We start from the raw sequence: 23,513 nt of genomic DNA, 5'->3' as shown, positions 1-23,513 counted from the left end.
AGTGAGAGGCCCGCGTACCGCAAAAAAAAAAAAAAACAAACAAACAAACCAAAAAACTAATACAGGCGGAATGATTAATGAAAACTGTTACCACAACTAAGAAGCAGAGGTGTCTCTGGCCTGGGAATCCGCCAGGTGAGCCCCAGTGCCCCTCCACCACGGCGAGCCATGCAGCCTCCCTTAAAATAGGACAGGTGACCTCCCATCTACAGGAAGTCTGATCTGATGATTCCAAGTCTTTATTACGAGAAACACAGATTCAGCCTTTGCCTTTGGACAGGTTGGCAGCACCAGCTCCAGGCTAAGAGCCGAGAGTGTGCTCGCCTGAGACACTGATGCTCAAACAATCACCAAAAGAAAGAGAAAGCACAAATTTAACGTCTATAAAAAAGGGTTTACTGTAAGCTAAAAATAATCGCATAATTCTGATAGGGTGTTTCATAAGGCTGTTTATTACAAGTTTGCAAGTTATTAGAGGGACTCCCTTAGAGTATGCTGTGAAGCTAAAACTTACTTGTGTTACTGGCTACTAAGCCTCTTCTGAGTCCTGAAATAAAATGATTGCTGGCTTGATCCCTAGTTAACAGCTAACTAAGGCAGTAATTCTCATAATGCCCTGGGGCTCTGATCAACCCTGGGATAACTTTCATCTACCAGGTGATGATGCTCATTTATTCTTTCAGGTATAACACAGCCTCATCACACCCCACCGTCAAGAAAACATCAGCAATCCAAAGCTGTTGACTACCCTGTGCTGCTGAGGCCCCACGGAAAGGAGATCTGCACAACATCACTGAATAACAAATACTTCCAGAAACATGGTCAGTTATCCTTCTACCTCAGGCAGGTCATCAGCAAAATGACCTTAAACAGACACCCTTGGTCACTGTTCTGTATGCATAATTACCTGCTACATGTCTCCATTATCTATTCTCAGTGGCTCTCAAACGTTAAAGGGCATCAGATTCATCTGTGGACTGAAGCCTTGCTAGCTTAAACTGCAGACTCTAAGGGTACTCTGATGCCAGCCTAAGCCCATTTGCCCTTAGAGCGTCCACAAGAAAGAATAATAGAGTTGGTCTTCATTTTTCTTGAAAAATTTATCAGAGTACTTGGAAGACAGTGACTTTATTATCAGTTGTTTTAATTTGTTCTCTATTCTTAATTCTAATGTTATAATATGGGAACATACAATATTATACATAATAGGATGCAAAGAAAACACATAGGTCTGATTTTGGTATTATTAATTTAAAGAAAAAATGCATACCTTTCTTAATGGCAAAAATTAAAACAAAATTTATATGTATTTGTTAAAAATCTATAAAATTAAGAACATATCAAGACATACCTAAGAATCAAAAAAATGAATCAAGCCAGGATAATAAGAAATTGGCAGTGTACCTTTTACTATACGACCTTCCTGTTCTTTACAGAAAGGGCACAGTTGACCCTAACCAACGATACAATGCAAACTCATGTAGCTGCCTCTGATGTATATTAATATTTATGTGTCAATATATACAGTAATGTCTTGGTGACTCCTAAAAGCACCCCATTATAGGTGCTCATAAGGTGGCTGAAACATGAAATGTCATCCTGTCTAATCCTAGATAAATAAGTTCATAAACCAGACTTCTAAAATGTACTGACTATCCACACATTTTTGGAAATCCATGACTTTCAATCCTCCTATACATGAGTGAGTTACTAAAGTACATTTTGTTACAGGGCTATTATGTGCATATGTTACAGAGGCTATTAAAAATATACAAATAGGTAAACAGTCCAAAAGATGTGAGTTAAATCTCTCAAAACAAGGCTATACTTAAATTCTCCCTTTAAATCTGGCTGTGTTGTGAATGAATGGTGAAGGCAGAGATGCTACTAGAGCTAGATTGCTATGGGGCACGAGGAGACTATTATCCACAACTCATGGCAAAAAGGAGAGGCAAACTCTTAACAGATATGAAAAAAAACTAACAACTTTGAACATTATTTTTTCACATATAAAACTGACTTTGTAATGTTAATCTACCATGGTGTGAGGGAATTTAAGAATGAATGGTACACGTAAATTATTTACCAGTTAACTTCAAGTACAGAAAGAACAGAATTTCTGTAAAGCTTAACCTCTTCGCAAAGGCCTAGCTCAAGCACCACTAACATTCCCTACAGAGGTTTTCTATGCAGCTGTGTCAGAGGTGTCACACGCTGAACAGTCTACTATTCTTTGTATTTCCAAATTCAGTGATGGCATTTTATGAAATGTCACCAGTGAGAAAAAATTAATGGTTAAAAATATTAAATAAGAAGAGATAGTTAGTCAAAAGAGAAGTTCCTACTGCCCTCGGCAGGAGATTTAAAAAGGAAAGAACAGGGACAACTCTGGCGGTCCAGTGGTTAAGACACCACGCTTCCACTGGTAGGGGGCAGGGGTTCAATCCCTGGTCAGGGAACTAAGATCCTGCATGCTGTGTGGAGAATTTAAAAAATAAATAAATAAATAAATAAAAAAGGGAGAAATTTCTAATAAAAAAATAAAATAAAAAGGAAAGGACAGGGCAGGGCATGGTGGTGGAGAGGGAAAAAGGAGTTACAGCCTCTGGAGAGGATTAAATGACAACCTACAGAAAATGACGAATTTAACATTTATTCTGATAACTTCTTTTATTGGAAACTTTAGGGGCAATCTAACTATCTAGATCTTTCGGCAAACTTTCACTTTTGATTGCCGTTGTCTACTAATATGGTAATAAATTATTTCTAGAGAAGTACTGGAATGCATGTTTTTCAAACATCATATGCCTCGTGGGATATGAAAATAATTTTTAGAGCTACACTACATTAACATATGCTATCACTGAAACGCCTATCTGCACATCTCAAGAGAACATTATGGCTCTGGAAACACCCCAAGTTTATAAAGACTCTCAGTCATTCTAAAATGTACAAAGGAAAATTTTTTCTGCAAAAATAAGTATGCTTTACTTACTTGTATTGATCAGAAACTGATTGGACACACCAGGATGATCTACATCATGTATTGCACTGGCAAAAATTGCTGCAAGAATCTCTAAATCTGTAAACACAGCCTGAAAAAATCCAGACAATATCTGATTTTATTATAACTCATGATCAAACCTTTTCCATTGGTTATATTTTTTTAAATATTAAAAAAGGAGCATCTACAAATTTTTTATAGAAAATAATAGCTTATTTTAAAAGTATTTAAGATGATGTTTAAGGATATTCTGAAAATGTGCATAAAGTTAATGACATGAGCAATTATTTTCTTGTCTTCCATTCTAAACAGGGACTCTCAATCTCAGCAAAACTGACATTCGGGGCCGGATAACTGTTCGTTATGGGAGGCCATCCCGTGAATTACAGGATTTTTAGTAGGATCCCTGGCCTCTACCCATGAGATGCCAGCAGCATGTACCCCCGAGTTGTGACAGCTAAAAATGTCTCCACATATTTGCCAAATGTCCCTGGGGGAAGGGAGGAGTACGAGTAAAAGGGGAAATCACCCCCAGCTGAGAACCCCTCACTCAAACGATGACGTATTAACACAGTTTTATAATGAAACAATCCGAACTATAAAATATATTAGCAAAGAGAATCACTCTCCCAGACAATGAAGGAAATCAAATTGCTTTCCTAAACATTTAATGGAACAACTTCATAGGATCTGGTAACATTAAAGATGTGTTTCCTTCTAATAAGTTCTGTGAAAAATACCAATGCATTGCTAGTATTGATATTTTATAAAATAATCTTTGAACTATAAATGAAAAAGTCCTCACGCTAAATTCTCAAAAAACCCCACACTAACTGAAAACTGAGGAAGCCAGATTTGCTTTGTGGAATGTCCACTAGATCATTTCAAAGAAGCAGTATCATAAAACACATGAATCCCTAAATCTTTGATTAATTATCACAGACAAAATTCATCGAAGACTCAACTGTTTATTTACCACAATGACATTTCACCCCCATAACTCAATACTATTTCTAGTGAAGTCGATTATCGTTTGCCCTGTGCACCCTTCAGCAGAAAAGTTGAAGAAACCATTATGAGTGGCAACTTAGTGTTTTCAAAGGTTTAGAAACCAGGTTTACCTCCAAAGCAGGTGTAGATAACAGCACGTGTGTTGACTGGACGACGTCTGCAGCGTGAATATTATTGTGGTAGGCCACATCAGCGTGGTAATGATCTTCCAGGGTCATTAGGTATGTAATTAAAGTGTCCACTGGAATTTTAAATGTTTTTAATAAATCCCGTTCCTGCGGGAGAAGAAATTCTCTTAACAGTTTGTCCTTATAGAAAAGATTTTCCATACAGTATGTTAACAACAGCAACAACAGATCACCCCCAGTGTTGCCTATGGATAACCCAGAAATGGGAGTAGCACTCTCTCAACGTCTAGTGAGGACAATGAAAACCCTTGGGATGATCCAGGGACTTCAGGGACAAAACCAGAGTCGAGTTGTCCTTCTGGAGCCCAGCAATGCTTTTCTCAAGTTATATGGTGTCAGGAATGAGCTGCCAACTATCAAAGTATCTGTGTCCCGGGATCCTGAAGGCAGCTTCAGTCCAACACCATTGATCAAAACAAGTGAGACACAATATCCTCTCGAGGGTTGGAGCTGCCCTTCCAAGTCCCAGGGTATCTATAGCTGCAATGTCTCATATAAATCCTAACACTGAACTGGGGCAAAAACTTGACAAGAATGAGAAACCGATGTGAAGAAGAGAGCAGTCCACAAGACAGTGGCTGAAGAAATTACATACTAAGATTAGTCAGCAAAGGGCTTATTCAATTTGTAAAGTTAGCACTCCATTCTCTATGCAAGTCAGGATCACGTGGATGATTTTTAAACTATTATTTTAATGAATTGCTTTAATTTGCCCACATCACATCTTTTTCTTCAATGGAAAAAATAACACAAGTGATTTGTGTTTTACCCATATGCTAGCCTTTCTGTATCCTTATTTTGAAAAAAGTATCAAAATAAGTATAAGAGGGTAAGTAGTGAAGAAGATAAAATGCATGCACAATTCACAGACTGGACGTTATGTCACCAAATAAAAGAGAGGTGATAGAACTTAACTGCATTACCTGAAAAATGGTGTGCATGATAACAGTCAAAGGCCGGTTCCCAGACAACTCTGCTATTCTGAAAACATGAAGACCCCATTTGTTCACATCTTCTAGTTCCTGGGGTTAACGAAAGATAGAACAAATCTCATTGCAGAAGTAGAACATGAAACAATGAACACAATCATTTAAAAATTATTGACTTCAATGAAAAGATCATTAAATTAAAAAAAATCATTTTAAATGTAATGATGCACCATGTAAGTACAGGCAAACTTTAGGCAAATCCGCTTAAGCATACTAGAAACTGAATGGTGTTGCTTAACCTTATGTCTCTGACAATAAAACATATTTACATACTTGAAATATCGATCTCAAAGTATTTCTCCAATAGTTAAAACCTACTCTCAAAAACCTTAACTATTCTCCTAAAAGACTTTTTAATTGTTTAAGGTCAAAGAAACAAATATAGATGCAAAAATAAAGAACACCAGGCTTCCCTGGTGGCGCAGTGGTTGAGAGTCCGCCTGCCGATGCAGGGGACACGGGTTCGTGCCCCGGTCTGGGAAGATCCCACATGCCGCGGAGCGGCTGGGCCCGTGAGCCATGGCCCCTGAGCCTGCACGTCCGGAGCCTGTGCTCCACAACGGGAGAGGCCACAACAGTGAGAGGCCCACGTACCGCAAAAAGAAAAAAATAATAATAATAACACCAAACTGCCTGTCTAAATCCACATATTAATAAAACCCAATTGATTTAGAAAAAGCTTTATAAAGGGCTTTCCCATCTTCCAAAAAAAAAACCTCCCATGAATTAATAAACTTTTCCATTTATTTAAAAGAGAAGGTATCAAAGTTCACTGCGTATTTCTGATCAGGATACTTGAAATTGTCTTACCTTGGCAAGGATGTCTTCTTGTTCAGTTTTGACCCCAAACCTTGGGATGCTTGAATTAGTCAAACTGGAGCTGTGCATCAATTTCTTGACCCCACTGATCTGAGACATTGGCCTTTTCTTTTTCTCCTTTTCCTTCTGAGTTGGAGAAGGAATTTCCACTTCATGTTGCTTATCTTAAAAATTTTAAAAAAAATTCTTCATTTACTATTAATTCTACCTGGGTTTTTTTTTTTTATTATAACATGCATAATGGCGGATTTTAATTGATCAGTATATATTCTAGGAAATATTTCCAAGTAAAACTTTTAAAGAAGTTGAGTATTTATAATTTGATGTGGACTTAATTTGATACTCTCAAACACAAAATTAAGCAAATAAATTCCACTGAAAAATAATTAACATCAAATGTATTCAGTGATTATGTCTTTTGAAAAACTTACGATAGCAGACTTGGAAAAGGCAAAAGACACTGGTTATTTCCACTGCTCATCGATTTCATCCCTATTTAAAATTCACTTAGTGGTGAGAACACTGCTCTTGCCAATTAAGAACTCCAGTTTCAATACCTACTTTGAAATGGCAGAAACTTTGTGCACAAATATAAAAACAGCACTGTGTGAACCTAATAGCTTATTGAAATGGGTCATTCTGTGGGAGCATACACAGCATATGTGAAGGACTTAGATTGCTACTGCTAGTTTACATTTTCTATACGATAGTGAGATGGGGGAATAATGCAATAAGGTTTTATGGGGAGCACAGAGTACCTCCAATATTACCTGATAACTAAATATCAGATTCACAAAAGCTAATTGTTGTTTTCAAATAAGACATCAGATGTCTCAGTACACTCATTCACTATTTCAAGACAGTGAGCTCCTTTAACTTGTCCTTGCACAGAGTGTGTGTTCAATAAATGTCTGTTTAGTGAATGTGCTAATTAGCTATTATGACAGCTTTGTTTTGAAAGTAAATTCAGATCAAGGATGTGTTCAAGTTATTGGTTTTCCCTTACTGCATTTTCTTTCTGTGGATGGAGGGTGGGGTAGTGGTGTCCCAGCACACCATACTGTCAGCTATTATCAGCAAGCTTTTTTTAGCTATTGTGTTATATTTATCTGTCTCCAGTCTACCAGGCATGGTGCCCATTAGACTATCAACTCATTGAGTTTAGGGACCATTTCTAATTGATCATTAAATACCTAGTGCCCAGCAATGACTGGCATTTAACAAGAATTTCTTGAATGCATGAATAGATCTCTCTATAAAATACATTTTACAGTTGAGTACTTTGGAAAAACGGGCAATATACAACTTTAATTCAGAGAATCCCTGAAGTCCTGAATAAAACAAAAAGATAAAAAACATACTTTGTCACCTTAGGCTCTAAAGCTTAGAGGCTCAAATTATTAATATGATGAATGAAAAAAATGGAATTCCTAACTCTTATTTCCAAAATAAGTTTGCACCCCAGTCTGCTTCCAAAAACAAACAATGCAAAAAAACTTTAAAAAATTGCATTTAAATTGTTATTCTCACCTAAGAATGTGTTTGATATATACTCTGACACTTGATTTCCAGACCGACTCATTTCAGAGAGATGGGTGAGCTCTCGATTAAGCATCCTTTTAAACTGAAAAACAGAAAGATAAAATGAAATAACAGAAGAAGAAAGTTGAAGTGAAATAACATAAGCATATGTTAAGTTACAGAAAATATGCCAAAGAATTTTTAACCTGTCCTGACTCTTTAGATCAGTCCCATCCAATAGAACTTCCTACAATGATGAAAAAATTCTATAATCTCTGCTCTCCATTACAGGAGCTACTAGCCATATGTGGCTATCAAGCAATTGAAATGTGGCTAGTGCAAATGAGGAGCTGAACTCTGGATTTTATTTCATTTTAATTAATTTAAACTTCAATAGTTACATGTAGCTAGGGGCTACCATATTGGACAGCACAGATTGAGACACTCAAGGATGACATTAATTAAGGGGAAAAAAGGCATAAAAAATAACATGCATTATTAGTATTTAGAGAAGAGAAAAAAATGAATTTATAAACCTACAAAAGGGTTGCCACACAATAAAACATGGTATGTTTTTATCATTTAATTTGTCATTAGCAGAAATGAGTAAGTATACTGGTCAGAGGTTAAAATGTAGTCTTTTCCCCCAAAGCAAAACTGAATAGATTTATTTGAGTACTCTCCCAGAACTATGGAGAAAATATTTGAATAGATACTATATAATATTTCCTTTGTAAAGTTTTTTCTAAGTGGGGATTTATTGGTTCTCAAACATTCACAGGATTTACCAATCTATCTTCCTAAGTCCCATAAAAACAATTGAACACTGACCTGTTCAATTGAAACTTCACTGCTTCACAGTTTATTTTACTGGTGCTCCGGTGCCTATTTTATCCAAAGAAATTTATCTACCACCTAGAATTTATCTACCACCACTACATGGCATTATCAAAATCCAGAATTCTCAATGATGTTATGCTTTTCCATCCATCAACTGCTTCTTTTTTTTTTAACATCTTTATTGGAGCATAATTGCTTTACAATGGTGTGTTAGTTTCTGCTTTATAACAAAGTGAATCAGCTATACATATACATATATCCCCATATCCCCTCTCTCTTGCATCTCCCTCCCACCCTCCCTATCCCACCCCTCTAGGTGGTCACAAAGCACTGAGCTGAACTCCCTGTGCTACGCGGCTGCTTCCCACTAGCTACCTATTTTACATTTGGTAGTGTATATATCTCCATGCCACTCTCTCACTTCGTCTCAGCTTACCCTTCCCCCTCCCCATGTCCTCCAGTCCATTCTGTACATCTGTGTCTTTATTCCTGTCCTGCCCCTAGGTTCTTCAGAACCTTTTTTTTTTTTTGGATTCCATATATATGTGTTAGCATATGGTATTTGTTTTTCTCTTTCTGACTTACTTCACTCCGTATGACAGACTCTAGGTCCATCCACCTCACTACAAATAACTCAATTTCATTTCTTTTTATGGCTGAGTAATATTCTATTATATATATGTGCCATATCTTCATTATCAATTCATCTGTCCATGGACACTTAGGTTGCTTCCATGTCCTGACTATTGTAAACAGAGCTGCAATGAACATTGTGGTACATGACTCTTTTTGAATTATGGTTTTCTCAACTACTTCAACTGCTTCTTAATGTATCTTCCTTTGACTTCCAAAATAACCCAAATAGACCTTTTAATATACCTTAATATTTATCTTAACATACATTAACATACAGTAACTATTAGATACTTGATCCAAAAATGTCACATCTTACTCTAATATTTAGTAGCCTTTAAAATTTTGAATTTCCCCATAAGTCCTCATTTAAGTCTGGAAAAAGAGAGTAGTGAGCTCATTGTTTAGTAATGTCTGAAATGTAATTCTAACTCAGTATTTAATTAGTTTATTAGAATTTTTAAAAAAATCTTGATTCTCTGCATAATTCATACCAAGGTGTTCTAATTCAAGATAATTTGGCAAATAGCTTCCAGAGTTAATCTTATTGACCACCTAGATTAGGTATAAGAATTTATCACTGTAAAGTACTGAGAGAGATCAATAAAAAAATTTCAACAGACTTTTGGATACAAGAAATGCATATTAGCATTCTCCTGCAGTCAAAACTGAAGAACTGGCTACAACCAATAGAAATGCCTCTGGTTGTTTAATTTACAGGTTGAGAGAGGTTATTCTCAAACTCAGGAACACAAAGTTCACTTTCTTTGTGTATTTTTTTTATAACTTGCTCTGATTATAAAATGCATATGGGATATAAAAAATCTAGAAAGTTATATAGAAAAAATTAGAACTCATGTACAACCCCACTGTTCTACTGCTAATAACCATATATAAATAGCTATATTTCTTTCTATGCCTTTTTTTTCATTTGTATATATATATTTATTGAAGTATAGTTGACTTAAAAATATCATATGAGTTTCAGGTACACAACAGAGTGACTGAACATTTTATAGATTCTGTACCATACAAAGTTATTGTAATTTTATTGTCTATATTCTCTGTGCTGTAGATTACATCTTATGATATATATATATCATATATATGTGTGTGTTTGTCTCTCTCTCTATATATATATAGACACACATACCTGGTGGAATATTACTCAACCATAAAAAAGAATGGAATCTTGCCATTTGTGACAACATGGATGGACCTGAAGGGTGCTATGCTAAATGAAAGAAGTCAGAGAAAGACAAATGCTGTATGTTTTCACCTATATGTGGAAGCTAAAAAACAAAACAAATGATCAAATATAACAAAACAGAAACAGACTCGCATATACAGAAAAACTAGTGGTTGCCAGAGTGGGGGGCAGGGTAAGGGATAGGCAAAATAGGAGAAGGGGATTAAGAGGTACAAACAACCAGTTATAAAATAAATAAGTCACAAGGTTGTATATATATTTTTAAAACTGGCATCATGCAGTGTACGAAACATGGGTTGCTGCTTATTTTCACTGAGCATTATATATTATGATCCGCTGGGGAAAAAATAAAATTTGGAACCTTCCAAGAATGTTCATGAAGACATTTCCAATAGTGTTCAAAAAATTTTCTGCTGATCTTTTTATAAAGTTATATTTTCTTAAGTAAATTATAGACTATCAACCAGGAATGTATTAGATTATTTAACTCGCACTGGCACATAGTGGGTGCTCAACATTGAGTTCTTTCTATCTTCCAGTTTCCTGGGCCCTTTTATAGTGATAGCTGATTTTTATCATTGCAGGGCAAATGGATGGAAGATCTAACTATAGTTATGCTCACACAAAATATGTATCTAAATATCTAGCTCCCTTACCAATTCCAAAAAATAATTAGGGTATTATTCATATAAGAAATGGTCACCATTCTTCAAAAATATAACAATAATACCACGCATAAAGGCCCAAAGGTAAGTAAATCCTGTTTAATGAATGAAATTTTACTCTTGGAAAAAATCTACTCTTTGGGCAAAATATATTCAAGAGAGTCTGCTAAACGCCTTAAACATCTATTTAATGAAATATTTCTTTGACCTGAAATTGTCTGTGCTATGAGATAAAAGTTGCTATTAAGAACTGCCTGGTCATGGCAAAGTCCTTTCTTAAAAGCTGGGGGAATAGGTAAGGCTATCAGCCACTCCTAGCATTTCTACAGTGTGTCATACAGGAACCACTGTCCACCTGCCCTCTGTGAATTTCTCTCAATGTAACTAAAAAACGATGCAACCTTGGTGGGGCGTGGGGGAGTTGGTGCCTCTGGAAAAGTTAGATAGGAGCTCAGTTTTTCTATAGAGACACCTTCTAACTAGTAAGCAACCTGGTAGGAGAAATATGATGCCATACGCCCAAGCAGAAAAACTGTGTGGTCTCTGCAGATATGCCACACAAATTATTGGATTTATCTGGCAGAATATGAAGAACGAGGTGTCTTTTCCTGTCAGTTTGATTACACAACTCATCAAAATAGCCAGTTGGTACAGATAACTGAGGCCAAAAAAAAAAAAATGCCAGCGAAAGGATTCTATTGTAGACTGATAAATGACAGATTATATTCTATTGATTATTTCTGAATCATATACATATATTCCCAGACTACCCTTCTGCCTTTGTTCCAAACTCAAAAGCATGGGTGGAGAAACCCTTCATGGCACACTTATCTCCCTCCCACTTGTGAGGTGCTCCAAGGAAGTCAACATTTCCTTTCAACATAATTAGATGACACAATATTTTAAGCAGTCCTCTTTCTTCCCAAGAGTATGGGAGATTTCCTAAAGACAATTTCCAGAGAGTCAATTAAGTTATAACGTAAGGGCACTTTCTAAGAGGAATTAATATTGCTTCCTTTTTTTGCTATTGATATAAAACATACAGTCCAGGGAAGCTAAATTAATAACCTCAAAAATTACCATCAGAGTTTTCTCAACTGGTAGTTGCTCTTACAGTTTGGTCTTGGAGTGCACAGCAGGATGTGCTAAAGAACAATAAACTTAACCATTCAACAATCATTTTAAAATGTAAGTGGAATTTCTCTCATTTTAAGATAGCTACATACCATTTATTAAGATAATGATATATAATTGCCATGAGGGGGAAAATGATTAGAAAAGGTAATAAAATGTACTTTTTCAGGAACACTGTTATGGGTTCTCAATTTATAGATTTAGAAGTGACAAAATACAGAACTGCTTTTCAAAAGAACTGGTTGCAAAATGCAGAGCAATTTAATTGAGCATTTAGATATCTTTAAAAGTGGCCTCTAAATATTTTTGGCTGATGAGTTATTCTGATTCTTTCTGGTCTAAATAATCTGAAATAATATGTAGAATTATTGTTGCAACAAAGAAAAACAGAGGAAGATCTCTAAGTGAATGCTTTCAAATCCTTTGTTCTCATTATGCATCAGAATGTCTGTATGCAGCAAATTCAAAGCATAAAAGAAAGTGAAAGTGCAGTTGAATTGAATACTGTATATTGCTTTTTAAACTCCAGTTTTCCAATTTATGTTCTATATTTAAGACTGTGCATGAAACAAAATTAAATAATAAAACAAAATTAAAGTATTCTTAAATTTAATCCCTGTACTTCCCCCTCAAGCCAATGTGCTACTGGGTATATTATATATACTCTAGTATATAATTAAGAAAGTGGTAAAGTTTAAATATTAAGTAAATGTTTATTTTTCCCCACAACATTCTGCTAAAAATCATTTGAATATGCTGCACTGTGATACACTACAACTTTGGTGGATATCAGCATTAAAAGCTAAAATAAATACTGTATTAGCTGTATAAAAATAAATCTTTCAAAATACATAATAAGACTAAATACATTTATATTGGTCCTTCCTAAGTGTTTTTAGCAATATGGTATTAAAAGCATAAAGCTTTCCAGCAAAAATTTTCTCAAAAAGCACTAAAATTCTGTGTTTAGATTCCTGAAGGTATTATTCATAATTATAACACAAATGTGAAGCCCTTTAAAAAGCTATCAAAATGAACTGTCTAAAAGCTAAGAAATGACTTCTAGGGAGACTGGAGGGAGGGGGCTTCTTTATTATTCCCTACATTTTTCTATATTTAAAAAGCATTTTAAACTAAGAAATGGCTAGCAATTCAAATAATGAAAATTACAAAAATCTGGACCATCTAGATTTAAAGGGACATGGAAAATCATGACTATTCGGACAACTAAAACTGAAATAAGTTTGCTTAGAATGAGAGTAAATCTCACAGGAAAGAGGAAATTCTCCTTTAAAAAGAAACAAAGAAAATGCAAAATATTACAATCTGAGCATCCTTAAAGTAATGGAAAAGGATTCTTTAAAAATATGTATTGTGATTTGTTCAAATATTCCAGAATAAATTCCAATTTCTGAAGTGATGCCTCCTTTAGAACTGAAAAAGGTTTTTCTACTTCAGGTTTCTATTAAACAGCTAGGATCACCAGGTTAGCATTACCACAGGGCATGTGTAAGAAGCTTGCCAAGCAGGAACACAATCTTATTAAATGCAGTGTACTAATTCATTTTTTGAGATTAACAAAAATAGCACTATCATATAAATTTACATCTTCCAGTTTTACAAATAGATGATCAAGTGTTCATTTTAATAAGATATCACCTGAAGAGTCAAGTAATGTCAACTTTAATGTCATCTAGAGCTTTATATCCAAAGGTGAAAAAAAACATACTCTTCATCAGGTAAAAGCAGTACAGATTTTTAGAAAGAGCCACAAATTAATTTTTATAAACTTTAAGTGCTACATACTAATTAGAGCCCATGTACCAGTTATAATTTAGCCCAATTATTTATTTCCAATGAATTTACTTAATTACCTTGATACTTAAAAGAATAACTCAAATTTATACCACATGACAAAATAGAATAAATGCTGAACATTAAAAAGCTATTTTAACATGCAAATTATAACTAATAAAAGTTCTACAATTTCTCCTTATCTTGACCAGTAAAAACCCACATTTCTTCTGTAGTTTATATCTAAGGAAAAAATAAAAGATTGCTTAGAAAGCTTAACTCCATTGTAATTTATTAAAATTATTAGTTATGTACTCAGAGTAATCAGGAGTTTACAAAGGCTAAATAAATCTTACCTTTATGTAGCCCCAAGATACTGACAGTAAATAGTTTGCTTCAGGCATTTTTGATTGATTATATAGAGAGACAATAAATTCTAATATATGTGTATCTTCAAAACCTTGATACTTTAACCATCTCCACAAGCACAGAATATGTAGGTTTTTAAAGATTCTTGGTAATTAGGTACACATAAGAAAGCCTCGCATTAGATCCCATCCAGTTGGTTTCCCATTGAATGCATTCCATTTGTAAAACTCCAGAATGCAACAGAATTCAACCACTATTCTGAATAAAGACAATTCATGTGATAAAGAAACATCTAAAGATCTAAGGGTTTGCATCTTTCTCTCCCTGAGCTCCAGGGCTTAATGAATAATGTATGTCAAGATGCTTAGCTGCAAGAAAGACTAGTTCTGTCAAAAGCTACCAAATAAGGAACTGCAGGGAAGCCAGGAAGAGTGACAAGAAACCCCTCCCATAAAACCCCAACTATGCACCAATCACACTGCGTCCCTGGGTCTGACAGGGCAGGGGGTGTGGACTAGGCCCAGGTTGCTCTGTGATTGGTTGGCAAGGGTGAACCTCTGGGGAGGAGGTTTTCCTCCTCACCTCTGGTAAACGCCATTTAATAATGGTATCCCTATAGCTGAGGCTGCCGCATGAAAAGATGAATGGGCTTCCCCTCTCACAGTGATGAATAACCACCATAAAACTCTACATAATTCATAGTTCATTCTTAAATAAGAATTGCCAATCCTTTCAGAGTCATTTCTATGAATTTTAATATTCTCTGACTTCTCTTCAAAATAAAAGCTGCTGTAAAAATTTTAAGTAAATAAAATAAAAGCTGCTCTAAAAATGGCAATCAGGCATTTTAATTGTCTCCCTCTGTCAAATCCAAAACAAGTGGTTTCCCCAGTAACACAGACATAGCTGAAGTTCTTCCTCAGTCCAACATAACAGCATACTGTAATTATAAAATACGATTAATGTCCAGAATTCATAAATGGAAGTGTTACATTTCCTCACCTGTGTGGCATTGCTATTCTCAGCTCCTTTTGTTTCTATTGTTATATACGGTTGAGCTCCACAATCTTAAAAATCTAAGGGTGGGGATAAATCTGATTGTGGGGGGAAAAAAAAAAAACCCTGAAAGCTAGTGCACTGTGTATGGTTAAAGAATGCAGTGTCCTGTGTACAGATTTCAGGATCTATATTTTGATCAGAGGAGAACATTTTTATGATTGTGTAAAGGTATAGAGTGGCTCTTAAGAATACAGAATTGAGCTCAAGGGTAATCAGGCCTTTTACAAGAAGAGCTACATAAGAAATCTAAATTCCTTTGGGAAAAAATGATCTTTCTTATTTGGTTTGGGACAGCATTATTCTGTAACTTTTATCCTAAAGAGGTCTTATGGGTAAGAAATGAGGGGAATCTAGCTTTTCCTCTATTTCAGCATGAAGTTCTGTCCATTCTACCTCCCCTCCATCTCAGTTTGGACCTACTGCTCGGCACATCTATGACTTGCTGACCGGGTGACTGCTCAGTCTTTCTGCATCAGGTATGTCCGTCTCAGCACAGCCTCATCAGAAACAGCCAGGTAATCCCTGCCTCTTTGAGCTTCTACTGGTCCTTTGCTGCCAAAGTCCTCAGCTGCAGTTCACACCCACTCTGTTCATTTCCTAAATTCCTCTTAATCCTCTACAAAAGAAAGATGCTAAACCCCCAAGACTCCACTAAAACTGCTTCTGGAAGAATACAGAGGCGCTCCCCTTTCACTAGTCTCTCATTCTCCTCAACTTCTCTGAAGCGTTCAACACTGTTTGACCACCCTCTCCCCTCTCCCTCACTCCCAAGACCTGCAGCTTCTTTATGAAGGTTTTCTTCCCACTTCTCTGCCCGTACCTTTGTTGCCTTCTTCTCTTCATCCTCTAATTTGGGACATCCACAAAGAAAGACTCTCTCGAAGGGCCACTACTCTCTAACGACCACTTCTAACCTGAATTTTAGCACCTTATTTACAAATGACTAAAAGATATTCTTCCCGTTGGAATGCTCTGCTAGTCATCTCGAACTTTTTCAAAATTGGTGGATCCATTTTTCTATTTGAAGCAGTGCTTATTATGACTACTCCCATTTCCTTCAGTGGGCCCATATTCCAGTGTCCCAGACTGAAATCTGTGACTCTTTGTGACTCTATTGAACAGCAGTTCAATAGGTGTTCCATGTGAGCTGACCACTGTTAGATGTTTAATACAATAATCCAACTGAATCCTTGAGTAACCCTTACGTGTTCCCCATCCACCACGTACCTTCCCTCCACCAACACTGTTTCAAAGTACTGTCTTCTACAGAATGCTTTTTCACTTAGTCTGTTCCTTTCATTCTCAGGCCCATCATCTAAATCCAAAGCCTTAAAGGCTGAGAGAAATGGAAGTACCTTCAACATCATCTCCTCCAATTTCCTCATTTCCATATAACGGGATACCTAGAGAGACAATCATTTTCCCAAGTTCACCCAGGTACTAAGAACCAGACTCTGAGTTCAAATCCTCTATTCCCACTTCTTAGTGTGTCAGTTTCCTCATCTGTAAAATTGTTTACCGTGGCCGCTGCTCTTCAAAGATGCCTCCTAATGAGCCACACTGCCCTATGCTGAATCTGAGCTGGCTTGTGTAACCAGCAAGGGATGCTGCCTGACTGTGGAGGCCGTCACAGGAAGTACTGCAGCTCTCACCCTGGCCTCCGGGAACATGTTGTTGGGCTCCCTGAGCCACCTTGTAAGAAAGTCCGACTATTCTGAGACTGCCATGCTAGGAGGAAGCCCATGCTGACTTTATGGAGAGGCTGCTGGGAGAGGGACAGAGAGAAGGAGATGAGGAGGAAGAGGAGAGAGAGGGTATGAGCCAGTGTACGTGTGCGCGTGGCCGGTCTCCAGCTCTGCCAGCCACGCCAGCCCAGAGCCAGACCTGTAGAGGGAAGACTCCATCTTAGTCATCTAGGTAGTTGCCCCTTTAGATGACTCCAGCCCTTGCCACCATCAGACTGCAACCACATAAGGGACTCCAAGTGAGAATGCTGATCCAAGCCCAATCGACCCGCAAAACAATGAAAAGTAATAAAAACTCGATAATTGAAGCCACTAAGTTTGAAGTGATTTGTTATATAGCAAGAAATAACCAGAACAATTATTATGAGAATAAATGAGATGTTATATACAAAGCACTTAAAACATCATCTGAGGACTTCCCTGGGGGTCCAGTGGTTAAGGACTCCATGCTTCCACTGCAGGGGGGCACGGGTTCAATCCCTGGTCGGGGAACTAAGATCCCACATGCTGCGTGGGATGCGTGGCCAAACAAACAAAAAAACAAAAATCAACCCCAACCCCCCAAAAAAACCCCAACATCTGATACATAGTGATAAACAGGTATTAGGTGATGATGATGATCATCCATCATCATCATAACTATTCCATGAAGGTGCCTACATACTTTAACTCCCAGGCTTACCCTTTTTCTAAAAAAACATATCATGTTTCCTTCCAATTGCATCACATCGTTCCATGTCTCAGACCCAAAACACTATAATTGCTTCTTAGCTCATCTCCTTTGGCTTTTCTCCCTCCAACCCCTTATTGACCTCCACTGCAAGGCCAGTTTTCCTCAAATCCAGCCTCAGCCTGCCACTCCAAAGCCAGTCACTGACAACTCGGCATCACCTGCTTCACCTTCCAGACTCTTCTGGGAACTCCAGCCTGACAACCTCTGACCCTAATCCCCAACTCCAAGCCCATCTTCAACAGCTCTTTACACCCTTGCTCTGTTCCCAACAGGCTACTATTCCACCCATCCCTACAATATAGCAGATGGTCCCATTTTCCTATCTCTACTCACAGCGAATTCACTGCCTAGAGCACTCTGCTTCTTTTATTCCATCTACCTCAAGCTGGTCTTTCAAAGTCAGATTTAAATCATTCAAAGTACATATCAAAACCAAATATTCCAGCCCTTCTCCAAACTCTAACTATTCTACACGCACTCCTTTATTTAATGATTACTTGTTATTCTCCTATTATATTCCAGACACTGTCCTGGATACTGGGGACATAGCAGTGAACAAAGGTTTTTCACCTGGAGCTTACATTCAACAACTAAGTCGGTAAATATATAATATGTCATGCGATGGTAGGTGCAATAGAGAAAAATAAACGATAAGGAGGGTATGAAGTGTTAGGGATAAAGACTCCTCTCTTATAAGATGATCAGGGAAAGCCTCTTTGATGAGGTGACACACACTGAGACCTGAAGAAAGAGAGGGAGCAAGTCACGTGGATACCTGGAAGGAGAGGGAGTCAAGTGCTGGGTTTGCCAAGGGCAAAGGCCCTGAGGCAGGAGCAGGCCTTGTGAGCTCCCGCAGAGCAAGGAAGGTCCTACAATCACTTAAATCCTAACTATGCTTTACGGGGGTTCTCAGCCATATCAGACCTACTGCTCCCTTTTTGTATCCATCCATCAATCTGTTTTATTCTTTGATGAACTTCAAACTAAATGACTTCTTTCTTTTTGTAACAAATACTTTTTATCCTGAAATGAAATTCCTAAATGCTCTTCCTGCATACACACTTTACTAAATACATACATACATACTAAGTAAATCCTTATATAGATACTTAAAAAAAAAACCAAAACCTAGTATAATGGCTTATCAGTAACATAATGGTGAAGAAGAGTAATTTATATTAAACACTGCAAAATATAAATACTTGTACAAAACTACGTTAAAAAAAATAGTCAAAAGCTTATATTTTACTATCACTTACTAGCTGTGTAACCTTGAGAAAGTTATTTAAACTTTCCATGCTTCAGTTTACTCATCTGGAAAATGAGAATAATAATTGTATCTTCCTTACAGGTTGTTGTGAGTTTTAATCAGTACATACACATAAAGCACTTAGCACACCACGTGCTATGTAAGTGTCTGCTCTGATTCCTCTGATGTGGAGAAATTACCATGAATGTGAAAGCAAAATGGAAATAACTACAGGAGTGCTGTATTGGAGGGATGATCTTTTTCCAAAGTGGTGAATGGCTCTTGGGAAGGTTTTCAAATGTAACAAAGTGCCATCCTCCCTCGGTATACACTGTGGTTGCATTACTCAAAAATTTAGTGTGGGTTAAAACCATGCAAAAAACATTTTGCATTTCTATGTAAAAAGTAGTTGTGTTCTAGGCTCAGATAATCGTGAGTGAATTTTTCAACCTACGTGAATGGTTGCTGACACAGAGAAACACTCCCTGGTGAAGGACTACCCCATGTACGCTAGGCCGTCGAGCCTCCCTGGCTCTATCCATGAAATGCCAGGAGTACAGTCCAGTCAGTGTACCTGAAATTTCCTCAATGTTCCCCAGTGTTAAGGAACACTGTCCTAGTTGCTACAACTGCCTTGAACTTTGTCTCCTCAACCAGGGTGGAGGATGCTTGAGGCAAGAAAGATATTCTTTCTTTATATTTCCCAAAATAGTTAGTGAGACACAGGCACAAAGAGATTCAACTGTAAATCCTTAATTTGCTGTAGCAGGGGAGATAATAGTAAGAGCAGAGTAGAAGTAGTAGTAATAATAATAATAATACTTTTACATAATAATACTACTATTTACATAATAATAATACTAATACATAATAATATGAAGTAAAAAGTACCAAGGAAGGTTTCCATATTTCTAGGGAATAAGAAATCCTTTGTTTAAAGCTCTGAGCCAAATTAAAATTCATTTAATTATTCCCATCATAAGAAGCAGACTAGAAGCTCCTTCCCATTGCCACAGTTGTAGAGCCTGCAGAAAGAAATCTAGACAACCCAGAAGAGAAATATGGATGGAGCCCGAGAGATACAATGTTTATAGACAGACTTGGCTTCTGCCAGTTTTAATGAGGAAACTGTAACAGGAATTTTACAGCATTTATTAGGCACCTACTTTGCACCAAGTGCTTTATATTTATATCTTATCTCTAATCTGTGCAACATCCTGGGCAGATAGATATCATCCCCATTTTAAAGAATGAAAAGACAGACACTCTTAAATAGTCAATATTTACGTGGACGTGGCAGGGCTGAGATGAGAGTCTAGGTCTCTTTTAGTCTTTGCTCTTCATGGTGGATGAATAGCTCGTCATATAATTAGGCTGATTCAAACTCTATGATAAATGGTATGAATTGAGGAGTGGATTAATTTATTCTTAATCCTTGTGCTGACTCCACCTACTAACTAGTGCAGTCAGGAAGCTGGTGCCCAGAGAAAGACAGGCAGCTTCACCTGACAGTGAGACCTACTTGTGTGTGCGGGTACGATGTGAACAAGACACAGATGCCCTCACACACAGGGAGAAGTCAGGTTTCCTGAGTTTCCTCTCAAACATCCAAAGGATTTCACATATGAATGTGTGTGCATGTACCAAAACAGAAAAAAATACATAATTTTCTGTAGCATTCAGTTCTCTTTTGCTAATAATAACCTTCAGGATCTCTAGATGTCACTCCTATTTTATTCTTCATTTCATTGGTCCTTAAGCGATACCCCAAGCAATCAACAACCTTTGTGGACTATTTTAGGATATTTAAAAATCTGCTGATGGAGTTGAGTCTTTGATATACTAACACACGCTGGCATCATTGCCTTTGCAACAGAGGTCAAGAGAGAGAAAACATTTTTGAATAGGGAAAAAGAAAAAGAAATAAACCAAACTGTGAGGAAACTGAGGCTCAGAAGGTCAAGTGTTTTAGCCAAGGTCCCAAAGCCAAAGTAGCAGTGTTGGGATTTGAACGCAGGCTGTCTGGCCTCAGAGTACTCCAAATTGCCAAAAAAGTATTTCAGGCATTAATCTGCATTTACCCTAGAGTCTGTAAACAATATGTCTATTAACATAATAAATTCTTAGCTATACAATCTATTATTGTCCTTGAAATATTTAAAAATTAGTTAAAGTAAGTGTTATTAACTCTTAGATTTCTCCAACCTAAGGGATATTCCTGGCAACAGTAGTGCTTTTGGTAGACTTTACATCTGAAAATAGTTTATCCTATAATCAGTTATATTTATTTTACACCTTTCTACTTAGGATCAAAGTTCTGGGAGTTGTTATTAATCAAGAAGCAAGTCTGTATATCCAATACTGCTCGGCTTAACATATGCAAATCTAATTGCTAAAAGACCCTGGAAGAACTCTGAGGTAAGGTTAAACTTCAGATATTAAATACAATAACGACGGCATACCAGTGTCTCTGAAATCGCTGAGTGTTCTTTTGCTTTCAAACGCCTTAAAAGTAGTTTTGGAGGCAGACAATGATCTAGAATTAATTGACAACCTGTATTTCAAATAACAGAATTTTAAATCTATTTTTACATTATAAAAACTACACTTTCTTTAATGCTAATAGTACAAAAACAACCTTAACACAAGTAAATCCACTAATTCTGTTTGTGTTTACTGCCCTCTAGTGATAAGGGATCCAAATGCAATTTAAAGAACAGCTCTGTTCTTGAAGAGCCATCACATTTCAGAAAACAAAAACATGTTTTACAAATGTTTTGGAGGCTTGAGATTAAGAGGAACTCCTGATTGATTTGGGGTGTTTTCAGTTTTATTTTTTCAGGTTGATTTTTTGAAACCTAAAAATCATCTGAAAAGCTAAGAATCATTCTTTAATTAACCTGGTTAGAAAATTTTCACCCAAAAATAGTTTTATTTAAAACAGGAAAAACCTGTAACATTTACTGAGAAAGAAATCCTAACATAAGAAACCTTATTTTTGTTGAAAGTTTCCTTAAAGCTGAAATAACATGAGAACTGATGTGATAATACCTTTATTTAAATTTCTCTTCCACATGGGCTAACTCATTAAATGTTAGCATAGTATCCTATAATTGTTAATACAGTTTGAATCATACAGAGTAGATACATAGTGTTCTCTGTTCATAACTAATTAGTAAATCTAGCTGAAACCACCACGCCATTATCATCATCATACCTACCAAGGACTTTTGTTTCACTGAAGAATAATTAAGGCAATGAATGGGGATACAAACCTCACATAAAGGAAGCGTCCACAGAAATAATCTTGCATGAAAGGGAACTTCCTACTTCCAGAGAAAATTAGGACCCCTAATTCACTTAAATTGTCCTAATACCAATTCTCCATGTTTATGATGACTACTATAATCACCACAAAATACTTAGGTACTCCTCTGTACCTCACGGTATACTTTGTGAAAACAATTTAAACAGAGAATGCCTGTCTTCTAAAGCAATAATAAAAAATGCAAACAGGCATATTTCTGTAAATCCATATTTAATCTTTTATGAACATCACTTTTAGCTGTGAATCTTATAGTAATTTAAGTCATAAAATTTGGCCAGGATGCAGGGAAAATGGAACTCTCACACATTGCTGGTGGGAATGCAAAACAGTGTAGCAACTTTGGAAAACAGTGTGGCACTTTCTTATAAAGTCAACAAGAACACCGACTGTATGATCCAACAATCCCACTCTAGTTATTTACCCAAGAGAAATGAAAACATGTGTCCAAAGAGCTTTATATAAATGTTTCTAGAAATTCTATTCATAGCAGAAACCTGGAAAAAGCCCAGATGTCAATCGACTGGTGGATGGATAAACAAATTGTGGTACATCCATAAAATATTAGAAAGCAATAAAAAGAAACATTAATAATACATGCAACAAGTTATTAATGGATGAATCTCAAAAGCATTATGAAAAGTGAAAGAAGCCATTAACAAAAGGCTATACACACACACATACACACACACACACTGTATGATTTCATTCATGACATTCTGGAAAGGCAAAACTATAGGGACAGTCAGATCACTGGTTTCCAGTCACTGGGAGTACGGGAGGGGAATGACTACAAAGGAGCAAGAGAAAACTTTTTGGGCGAGGGAAATATTTTATATCTAGATTATTGTGGTAGTTCTACAATTGTATAATTTGTCAAAAAACATTCAACTATGTCTTTAAAAAGTACATCTTATCAATCTGTAAATTTTACCTGACTTTAAAAAATGTTAGGTGATGTTGTCAAGTTATTTTAATTCCAAATTTGCTTAACTTTGCCTAAAGAAGAATGAAAAACAAAAATCTGAGGCATAGTTACATTTGGTAAAATAAGATTTTTACCCTTCTAAAGAGAGCCACCATTATATTCCAGTCTAACATGCATATGTTTGTCTAAAATCTGTGCCCGCTTTGAATAAAACAATATATAGTAAATTCCTAGTTATGCAAAGCCTTTAGGCAATATAATAACCGATGAAGTATTCTCATAAGTACTAATAACATT

At 36.5% G+C, this 23,513-nt stretch overlaps 1 protein-coding gene across 5 annotated transcripts in view; it reads right to left on the bottom strand.

Moving 5' to 3' along the window:
* Positions 1 to 23,513, bottom strand: part of LOC309803775 (3',5'-cyclic-AMP phosphodiesterase 4D) — a 575,480-nt gene that overhangs the window by 9,815 nt on the left and 542,152 nt on the right. For 4 of the 5 annotated variants that reach the window (XM_082620485.1, XM_082620483.1, XM_082620484.1 and 1 more), the window contains 5 exons: positions 7,542 to 7,635; positions 6,003 to 6,175; positions 5,127 to 5,225; positions 4,126 to 4,290; positions 2,996 to 3,095 (listed from right to left, as the gene is read on the bottom strand). In XM_082620485.1, the coding sequence (XP_082476611.1) occupies positions 2,996 to 3,095; positions 4,126 to 4,290; positions 5,127 to 5,225; positions 6,003 to 6,175; positions 7,542 to 7,635 (631 nt within the window). Of the gene's footprint in view, positions 1 to 2,995; positions 3,096 to 4,125; positions 4,291 to 5,126; positions 5,226 to 6,002; positions 6,176 to 7,541; positions 7,636 to 14,164; positions 14,478 to 23,513 lie in introns of those variants that run through there. The other variant, XM_082620486.1, reaches the window with a different exon arrangement.

This window comes from Mesoplodon mirus (genome assembly GCF_964341445.2).
Source record: "Mesoplodon mirus genome assembly, chromosome: 5".
NCBI classification, from domain to species: domain Eukaryota; kingdom Metazoa; phylum Chordata; class Mammalia; order Artiodactyla; family Ziphiidae; genus Mesoplodon; species Mesoplodon mirus.
Note: the sequence above shows the minus strand (reverse complement) of the source record. Positions and strands in the feature narration are given on the sequence as shown.